At 40.5% G+C, this 10,863-nt stretch overlaps 1 protein-coding gene across 1 annotated transcript in view; it reads right to left on the reverse strand.

The window, feature by feature from the left end:
• GFM1 (G elongation factor, mitochondrial 1) overlaps window positions 1–10,847 on the reverse strand; it is a 39,333-nt gene extending 28,486 nt beyond the window's left edge. Inside the window, exons 1-8 of the mRNA XM_015565393.1 lie at window positions 10,648–10,847; window positions 8,914–9,066; window positions 7,889–8,021; window positions 7,247–7,451; window positions 5,284–5,400; window positions 2,770–2,920; window positions 2,030–2,187; window positions 1,524–1,608 (exon numbers count right to left, since the gene is read on the reverse strand). Of these exons, the coding sequence (XP_015420879.1) occupies window positions 1,524–1,608; window positions 2,030–2,187; window positions 2,770–2,920; window positions 5,284–5,400; window positions 7,247–7,451; window positions 7,889–8,021; window positions 8,914–9,066; window positions 10,648–10,737 (1,092 nt within the window). The 5' untranslated portion in view covers window positions 10,738–10,847. The remainder of the gene's footprint in view (window positions 1–1,523; window positions 1,609–2,029; window positions 2,188–2,769; window positions 2,921–5,283; window positions 5,401–7,246; window positions 7,452–7,888; window positions 8,022–8,913; window positions 9,067–10,647) is intronic.
• Between the last annotated feature and the right edge of the window lie 16 nt (window positions 10,848–10,863).

Raw genomic sequence — 10,863 nt, forward strand, 5'->3', positions numbered from 1 at the left:
CAATTACAAAAGAGAAAATACAACTGCCTAATAAAAACAGTATATGAAAAAAATATTCTCTATCATTAGGAATTAAGATGAAATATTAAAATACTTTCATTTATGAAGTCAGTAATTTTTAATAAATAATATTCATTGCTAATAAAGATTCACTGAAATAATCCAATACATTAATTCTGAGAGTATGAAAACAATTTGGCAATACAAACCATCAGATGTTAATATATTCCATACCTTTAATTCTATAATTGCTATTCTAGGGATCCTAAGAATATATTCCTAAACACATTTTTAAAAGCTTTATGCACAAAAATTGGCACTGCAATGTTACTTCTACTTTTTAATTTAAAATTACTTTTTCCTCATTTTAGAGGTAATAAGAAGTATACTGTAAAGTTTTAAAAATAAAAATCTAGGAAAAAGCCCCCAAAATATAATTCTACCTATACCACTGTTAATACTTCCAACTTACCTACCTTTCTTCTCACATAAAATATTATGAACAGAAGCAACAATACCCCAACAAAAAGCACACCCAGTGATCAAATCTTGGTTTATAAAACCATTCTCTCTTAAAAGAAACCAGGACCCCTAAAGAAGAGGCTGATTCTAGGGCTGGGGCAGGGACTATATCAGATAAGCCTGGCGCATCCTGTAGTGCCAGCAAGTGAGAAAGTAGTCAGAAAGCAAACACTGGAGAATCAGAGACTCAGGAGCCAACTGCAAGAGCTGCAATGGCCAAATCAGTCAATCTAGGCACCAAAATAAGTAACATACTACTCACTGTAACTCAAAGTACAAAATAAATACCCATAAGTTCATACTGATATAAATAAATAAATGGGGGTGAAAAAACAACTCTCCCATACAGAAGAATCTTAGATAATAAAAGCCTAATATGCTAAGTGTCTGGTTGTCCATTCAACCAATCAAGGCATAATATGCTCATGATATGCTAAGGCTACTCAACCACTCACTATGATGTGCACTGACCACCAGGGGGCAGACACTCCGACAGGTAGGTTATCTTGCTGCTGGGGTCTGGCCGATCAGGACTGAGCAAGATGGGCTGGACATGCCCTGGAGCCCCCGCATGGGCCCTCCCCGGCTGGCCCACCTCCCGCATCCCTCCCCGGCCCTGATCATGCACCGGTGGGGTCCCTCAGCATGGCCTGTGCCCTCTCACAATCCAGGACCCCTTGGGGGGTGTTGGAGAGTCAGTTTCAGCCTGATCCCACAGGCCAGGCCAAAGGTCCCCACTGGTGCACGAATTCGTGCACTGGGCTTCTAGTATCAAATAAGGAGATACTGCTCCCTCAAGGAGGTAGAGCATAATTCCCCACTCAAGTATGAGATGTGCATAGTAACTTCCTTCTAAAAAGTCAGTATAGAAAGGGGGAAAACAGAGTAATAGTGGAGAAACTTATAGCCAAATCTGTCAGAAGAGTCACTTAGCAATAGGAATAAAAGCTTAAAAGAAGATTTCTATATATAGCAGTTAAGTACAATAGCAAGCAACTTACCTCCAGTTTAAAAGCCAGGCCTACAAATGAGTGGGAATTGTCTCTGTTGGAGTTCATTAAGATTTTGGTTTTTTCTTCTGAGTCACTTAAAATAAAAGAAATATAACTGTGAGATGCAACAACTGATATTTCTTTTATATCAATTTGTTTCCTCAGAGTATTATCTGAGAAAAAGCACATCAGTTACTACACTGTGATAAGACCAGAGGAAATGGGGAAAAAAACGCACAGAAATGGTCTTGTAGAGAATTTTCTAAAGATTTAAATCTTGAGGGATAATATATCACACTTCTAACTCACAAATAAGATATAATATGGGAAATGGGATAATAAATATTTTTGTATATGCCAAAATTGTTACCCAAACAGAAATGGTGATTGTTTTTGTGAAGTATGAAAAATAACACAAATACAACATAACTAGAAAAATCATTCTTACATTCTTTCATAGTGCACAATGTTAAAAGTATTTCTGCATAAACTAAGAATCAATTTCCAAGACTTACTCCTCCTGCTTGAGCATAGCATAATTCTGGACTTCAGATGGATTTGGAAGATAGTCTAAAACAGCATCTAAAAGAGGCTGAACTCCTTTGTTCCTCAAGGCACTTCCCAAAAAGACAGGAGTAAATGACCTACTTAAAGTAGCTCTACGGATTGCAAGCTACAAAAGAAAAAGAAAAAAAGTAATGATTAGTCAATCTTAAAAATTACATCTGTGTTTCAGATCAATTACAAACCAACAAATAAATGAATTAATACTCTTTGGAGTATTGGCTCTAGGGGAGACTAGGATCATGTAGGCCCTCTATAACTTAAGGTCAAAATTCAAAACAAAGGAGAAAAAAAACAAAACAGTTCCTTTTTCAGGCCTAGGAAGCTGCTTTAACACTCTTGAAATGTTACTAATTTTTAATTTGATAAAAAAATATATATACAATGCTGGCCGGTATGGCTCGGGGCTGAGCACTGACCCATGCACTGAAAGGTCACTGGGTTGGAATTCCGGTTAGGGCACATATTCCGGTTGCGGGTTTGATCTCCAGTTGGGGTGCATGTGGTCAAGGGCATGTACCTCGGTTGCAGGCTCAATTCCTGGCCCTGGTAAGCGCGCCTGTAGGAGGCACAAATCGATGTGTCTCCCTCACATCCAAGGTTTCTCTCTCTGTCTCTCCCCATCCCTTCCACTCTCTCTAAAAAATCAATGGAAAAATATTGAGTGAGGACTTATTTTGAAAATACTTGCCTTTAAATCAGAAATTGAGGGGATCTTTTCTTCCAGGAACATCTCACCAAGCTGCTCGTCTGAATTAGCAACACTTTCAATCAGCTCCTGGCGGTGGTCAGCTGCCGCAGCCCTGAATTCCGCTGGAATTTCCTCATAGCGAACAATCTGACTAAGAAATGTTTATATTGGTACTTTAAGGATGTACAATCAAATATATAAAGCACCAATGAAAATGTTAAACTAATAGCTAAAATATCTTTTTAGATGAGAAAGAGCTCTGATATATTTGTATTAACATGGCAAATAATACTAATGCATATCTTTAAAATTCAGACAGATAATGGGCAAAACAGGCAAAGCAAATTGCTCCAGACTGAACTATTAGTAAACGGAAGAGCCAAGATGCAAAGCCAACCTGGCTCCATGTGAGCACCTGAAAATTCTATTAACCAAATTATTCCAAACATCACAGTCTCTTACAGGCAGGATTAGAGACCCTATTATTCCTTTCCAAAGTAACAAACCCAATCACACAATTTTAACACAGAATACTCCTTTTGTAGTAAAAAAAAGTTTACTAATATTTGACAAAGGAGGCAAGAACATAGAATAGAGTCAAGACAGTCTCTTCAATAAATGGTGTTGGGAAAATTCGACAGATACTTGCAAAAAAATGAAACTAGACCACCAACTTACACCATACACAAAAATAAACTCAAAATGGATAAAGGACTTAAACATAAGACGGAAAACCATAAAAATATTAGAGGAACCCACAGGCAGCAAAATCTCAGACATATGCCGAAGCAGTATCTTCACCAATACAGCTCCTAGGGCACTGGGTTGGGCAATGGGGTTATAAGGACACATATGTAATACCTTAATCAATAAAGGGGAAAAAAAAGAAAATAAAAGTTTACTAAAAACGACAGACTCTTCAACCTTAGCCCGGTCTCCATTCCTTAGTAGAGGCCAAATAGGTAAGAGACACAGATAAAATATATACAACCAAGAAGTGAATATACTTGATATTTAGAAATATTAGTACAATAGTTTTCAAAGTATCTTTAAAATGGAAACTAATGTCAAAAAAATAATAATCTTTTCAGAAAACATGTATCTAAATAAAAAAGCAAAAGCCAATTGCAAATACTTCTAAAGAATGTTCTTCATAGTCTTTAGAACTTAATTTCTTCCTTTCTGTTAAGCTCTTTAGTGCTTAGACTTTTATGTCAGAATCAAAATATACAAGTCCAGTGGTCCAGGCTGGGAAAGGGGGCAGGTATATTAAGAAGTGCCATCTGTGGTCCTGATGTGCAACAATTTAAAAGCCTCTAATTTAGAAGACAGAAACTTGTGCCCTGGTAATTCTGGGGAAGTGGATTTATTTGTTTATTTACAAACATTTTTTGAGTCCCTATTATGTACCAGACCCCTCTAGGGCTGGGGAAAATAGCAATGAATAAAGTTGATAAAAAAAATCTCTGTCCTCTTGGGCCTTACATTGTAAGGAATAGATAAACTTGTTGTCATTACTCAGTTGTCACACAAGAGGTGTGAGAAACGCTTCATCTGCTGGACAGCTCCCATCTTTTTCCTGCCCACAATATGGCTGATCAAGATAAATTCTGTTTAACTGATCATGACACCCTCTACCTACCTGCCAGACCAGCAATCCTAGTTCCATAGCAAAAAAAGGAAACCCCTCAAGAAGTACCTTTGGAAAAACTGCCAGGCTGCTGAGGCCACTACTCAGAACAAAGGGTCATTTATGACTCCCCCATGTTGTCTAGATTAGTGGCACTCAAAAGTGTGGTCTGTAGACCTGCAACATCAGCGTCTTTGAAAGCTTCCCAGAATGCACATTCCAGGCCCCACCCTAAGAGCTACTGAATCAGAATCTCTGGAGGTGGACACAGGAACGTGTGTTTGTTAAAGCTCTCCAGGTGATTTTCCTGAATGCCATGGTTTGATAATCACTGAGAAACCATAGTGATTTACATGCAAAAGTCACTCAAAAGTTGATTGATGAACCAAATACCATGTCATTTACCAATCTGCTTCTTGTATTGCCTAAACCACATCTGTACAATCTTTAATTGCTTTTTATATAGTAGCCTTTTTATCTTTGCAATACCATGAAGTAGGTAGAGGGAATATTTATGATGCGTATTTTCTTTCCAGTTTTTATCACAATATCCAGGATGTAGCTGCCCCCCTAAAAGTTCGCAGACTGAAAGAATGAATGCAACATTACATTACTAGCTCAGGCTGAAGGCCTCCTTCCACCATACCATGCAGGTCATAATACAATTCAAATATATTACCAACAAGTAACATACTCTCCCTTGGAATGAATACTAGACAAAATGGGAAGCAACTAGGATTAAAGGCAGTAAAACAAAATCATCATAGAGGATATTCTTCCAGCCATATTTCAAAAGTTGTTTGTTTAAATAACTCATCCTTTTCCTTCTCTTCAATACCTTTTAAAATGTAAGAGTTATTTAACAGTATATTTTTAATACTTACCCAAAGTCTCCATCAAAATAGATGGCTCGTTCCTCAATAAGATCTATAATACCTTTAAAGTCACCCTCCAAACCAATGGGTATCTGCACAAATGCTGCATTATGATTTAGTTTAGACCTGAAAAATAAAAATACACATTCTTACCTCCTTTTTTCTCCCCAAATCCCTTTGAAATTAAAAAAAAAAAAATAATGTAATGGTAGATGCTATTTACTTTGGGAGGGGGTGTCATCAGCAGCCAGAACAGACGATATAAAGCAGCTGAGAACAAACTGACAGCCAAACTCATCATGCTCACGAAGCTACAACCCTATTTAGGCAATAAAAAGAACTCTAAAAGGATAGTAGGATAACTATGTCCACATCTCATTCTTGAACAGCTGACTCTATCGAAACAGAATATAGCTATCTGAAGGGAAGTTCTTGGGGGAAAACTCTCAGAACAGGTGTTAAAGTCAGGCCCTTATTATCAGCCTATAACTCCATCAGGCACATCTACTGAATAAAACCTACACTCACAGACAGGGATTCTCACTTAAGGAGAAATATGTTCTAGCTACCTAGATTCTAGGTGCCCATCTATGATTATGGCTAGATAACTAGGAATCAACAAATATTTGAAGGAAACCAATAGCTTGAAAGAGAGGTATGAGCTCAAGAAATAGTACTAACCTCCAAGGAGAGAGATACTAGAAGAAAATAAAATGTAAAGGTCTGAGGATTATCTCTATTAATAAAAATATTGCAATAAAAGAGAAAGTGTATGGAAATTAACTATATATAATTACTGAAATTAAAAAGAACAAACAGGCTAAATAACTGAAGGGATGCGGATGAATAGCAGATTAGTGAACTAGAAGACCGACCTCAAGAATTAGTCATTGCCCAGTCCAAAACAGAGACAGAAAGTATGGCACAGAGACCAGATGCAGAAATTAAAACACAGAGACCAAATGAAGTTTCAAAATCTGTTTAAAGGGAGTTACAAAATGAGAAAACAGGTAAAAAGGGAGTGGAGTAAACCAAATTAGTCAAATAGATGCTAAAAAAGAATACTCTTAAAATTCAGAAAAAGACTTAGTAGAAAGAGTTCCTATAATGCCAACCACAATTAAAATATAGTCATAAAGATGAAAAGTAAAATGTTTCATTTTCCCAAGAAAATTTTACAAGTATCCAATAAAGGACAAATTTTACTCTCCTATTCTCAAAGATATCACTTTTATCAAAGTGCATACAGCAATACAGTCACTTAAAGTTCCTCAACACCGGATCTTTTGTCATCAGACACATCACTCTCAGTCTTTCCATTATCATGAACTTTGTTGCCTATGTCTTTCTTGTGTCTATCAGCTCTCTCTTGTGAAATGAGCTCCACTTACACATCTACAAGAGGTGAAAAGTGAGACTGACTCTTTTCAAAGGCTATCTGAAAATATATAGAACTGTGCAACGCAACACGCTATAAGTACCACTGGGCCATCCCTGGCACAGAGCGGAAGTGTTCCTGTTGTCTTAGCAGGTATTTGACCATGAGAGCAAGGAAATACAGCATACTACTTCAGGGCATTAATTAAATTCCTCAAGTAAAGGTTAAACTACAGGGGAACCTCTAGGTTTGTCTAAATAAACACAAAGTACTTTTAGAATCTACTTTAGATTATAACTTCTCTAATTACAGCAAAACAGCATAAATTGCCAGATTACTCTCTGACTCCACCTTCAGCATCCCTACAATTCAAGTAGTATTTTCCCCATTTTGCAGAGAAGGCAGTCGATGAGGTCACACCATAAACCAAAACCAAACTACTGACTTCAATGCACCATTTACTAAATCACTCAATAAATTTAAAAAGTGGGGGGGAGGGGACGTAAGGATAAAGCTTAATGACACTGAATTAACTGTTCTGGATATAAAGTTTACCATGCAGACCCTCACCCCCGTTCCTCTTAGGAACGGTACCTCATCTGCTGCAGCGCCCTGGCCGGGTTGGAGCCCATTCGGTCCAGTTTGTTAATGAAAGTGAGAAACGGGACATTGTAGCGCTTCATCTGCCGATTCACAGTCATGGTCTGGCACTGCACCCCTCCGACTGCACAGACAACAAGGATCGCACCGTCCAGCACTCTCAGGGCTCTTTCAACTTCTATCGTGAAGTCCACATGCCCTAAATGAGACAAGTGTGTGAGGGTCTTCGAGAGCAGCCTGAAGTTTTATAACATGCACAATTAAAAGTGTCTGTAACTCTGCTCATCACAGAAGGCTTCTAATTAGAATGTAAATTTTAAAAATCACCAATACCATTCACTCACCATAAGGTCCAGGGGCCCAACAAGATCACTTCAAAAAGATACATGGGCATGGGAACCTCTGGAATCAGCTGCAACATGCAAAAGGCACGAACCTTCCTACTCACAACTGACTAGCACTATTTTTCAGGAAAACCACAAAAGGAGGAGGCGCTCTGGGTCCCACGTCACACTCCTATAATAGAGACTCAGTCACGCTTCTGAGTATTATTCGATACACAAACATAAGCTCTGACGCAGTAAAGAGCTCACTGTGCTGCTGCCCAAACAAGCTGCAATAAAGCAGAAACCTCACCAGGAGTATCTATGATGTTGATGTTGACATCTTTCCACATGGTATAGGTGGCCGCTGACTGAATAGTGATTCCTCTTTGTCTCTCTAGTTCCATGGAGTCCATGACAGCACCAACTCCATCTTTACCTTTCACCTAAACACAAGTACAGCAATTCAGAGTTCTCTGTCCCTGCATTCTAAGAAGACATTTAAAAGACATTTTTACAGAGATGGAAGCAGAGCGCAGGTAAATGACGCAATTAGCAGGGAAGTCTCATTTATCAAACCGTATAATCTCATGACATAGAAAGCTGATTACAGATGCTGCCCTCCATTACCTGCCTAACCCTTTTTTCATCGTTTTCAGCAACTACTGCCATAGAGCAGTCACCCAGTCTTAGAGCCATCCTTGCCCCTCCCGCACTGCTCCTGCCCGCCTGCCCTCTGCTGGTCTGTGAGGAGCTGTTCAGAGAACAGCTTCTGCCTGCTCAGCTATATGTGGATTTCGAGGCCCGGGAGGGGAGGATTCAGCTTTTAAAGTATGGCATTTAAAACGATTATCTTCACCTGAAGGAATATTTTTAAATGGAGAGTTAAGTTACTCACTGATATATAATTTCTTCAGGAGAGTTTCTTAAAAGTTTTTTTCCTGATACCTATTTTTTTAACTATTAAGCTCATACTATGCACCATTTTTAATCTTTTTTTCCACTTAACATTATAAACATCTCTCCATAACATTAAAAAAAATATGTAAATACCTATTTTAATGGCTGCTTAAGGATACATCACATTACGTAATTTAACATTCTCAAAAGACCACCTACTCAGAACTTTACCTTTACCTACAATGATGATCACTAGCTCGATTCCTCAGAGCAATATTTCAAGCCTACTTGAGCTATCCACTATGTAATATGATTTTGATTAAAGATCCATGGCTACCATTCTTTAAACCTTTCAGTTTTTGTAAAGTTTATTAAATCATAACCACAAAACAATTAAAACCAAGCTCTAACTAATCGGGATTAACACAAACCATCTACCTCGTGCATCTTTGCAATTCTGCCAGTATAGTAAAGCACTCGTTCTGTTAATGTCGTTTTCCCAGAATCAATGTGAGCTGAGATTCCAATATTTCTTATCCTCTCATTAGGAATCTTCCCTGAGGAACACCATCTGCAGACCTTCCAATTAACCTGGGGGGGAAAAAAAAAGCTCAACTTATTGCACATTTTACAAGGTAACAACAGGCAACTAAAATGAGTTGGTGGACATCTTTCCTCCAAGAATCTCGACAAACACAAAACGTCATCTGAGATCATCTGGAAAGGAAGAGTAAATGTCTCAACCTGCAACTCTTGTAATCAAAGGAGAGACTGCAAGAGAGGACAGTAAATATATAGTCTTAAGAAGAATTAAATTAAAAAAAGGTATCTATACTAATAAAAGCGTAATATGCTAATTAGACTGGCCGTCCTTCTGGACTTCCCTCCGGACGACCTTCTACTGAAGCTGGGGCTATGAGGGAAGCCTGGGTCCCAGGTGCCAGAGGGAAGCCAGTGCCAGCAGCCAGGGGAAGGAAGGCCTACTCTTGCACAGATTTCGTGCATCGGGCCTCTAGTATTAAAATAAATTGATCAAACAAAAGGAGCAGACACTTTCGGGGAATGTTACAGGTTTGAAAATATACACTGGGCTGATAAAATCAGAAAGACAGCTCCCAACAGCTACTTGACTGGGAAATAGCTTTTAGTTTACATTTTACTTGGATTGCCTCCCCCACCCCAACCCCCACCTTTATTGTGGTTCACAGCGAGCAAGAATGGCTGAGGCCTCATGTGCTCTATGCACTGGTGCCAAGAGCTCCAAGGCAGCCGACAAAAACAAGTTTCCAATTCCTTCTGCCCCAAAACAAGGACATTAAAAACACACACAACACTTTCTATTAATCGGGGGAGGGGGCCAAATCTTGCATGTATGGAATCAAGACACAATATACACCTCTTCCTATAGGACTGTACATCCAGAATGCACTGCGGCCACCTTTGGGGAAAGGAAGGCCAAGGCCTTGGGAAAGGTGGGTCAAGTATTCAGTGGAGTCCGGACAGGCGCGTAGCTGAGCCAACCCCCGGGACACCATCGAGCAAGGCGGCTGAAGTCTGCACCACAGGACGGCTCCACTCCCACGGAACACTGCTTCTCTGCGGCCCCCGCAGAAGGCAGAAGCCAGACCACAGGAAAGCACCCGGGGTTCCCGGCCTCATCAAACCGCCCAGTGATTACATATTGTTTTTGTGATTAATCACTATGCTTTAATTATGCTCAATTTGTAACAATGAAAATACATCCTGCAGATCAGATATTCACATGACAATTCATAACAGTAGAAAAATTACAGTTATGAAGGAGCAACGAAAATAATTTTATGGTTGGGGGGGGGGGGTCACCACAACATGAGGACCTGTATTAAAGGGTCGCGGCATCAGGAAGGTTGAGAACCAGTGCCCTAGAGGGAAAAGAGCACTTGATGAAGAGTCGGAGGCCCCGGGTTCGAGCCCCGGGCACACTCCTTGCTAAGTTGTCTCATCTTCCCTCCAGTCACTCCTCCTCAAGGTGCAGCCAGAGGAAGAGGCTCCATCACACACCGAGGGCACGCCCAGCCTCCCCGGGCACAAGCAGCGGCGAGGGTTCGAGGCGCCAGGGAGGGGAAGGATGCAGCACCAACCCGGCCCCGAGGGCCGCCCCCTGTTCTGCCTCGCCTCGCCGGGCACGGATACCTGTTTCCCCCGCCAGCCCAGGGCGGCCGGGGCCCGCGGGAGCGGCCCGCGGCCCCACGCCGAGGCGAAGGCTGCTCCCAGCAGCCTCATGGCAAACAGAACAAGCACGAAGGTCCCGCGGCTCCGGGTCCGCTCCGCAACCCGCCCCGCAGCCGGAGCGTTCAAAGTCACGCCGGCGACCAGGGCCCGGTGAGCACTTCCGGGGCGAAGGACGCG

This window comes from Myotis davidii, unplaced genomic scaffold, assembly GCF_000327345.1.
Source record: "Myotis davidii unplaced genomic scaffold, ASM32734v1 scaffold570, whole genome shotgun sequence".
NCBI lineage: Eukaryota > Metazoa > Chordata > Mammalia > Chiroptera > Vespertilionidae > Myotis > Myotis davidii.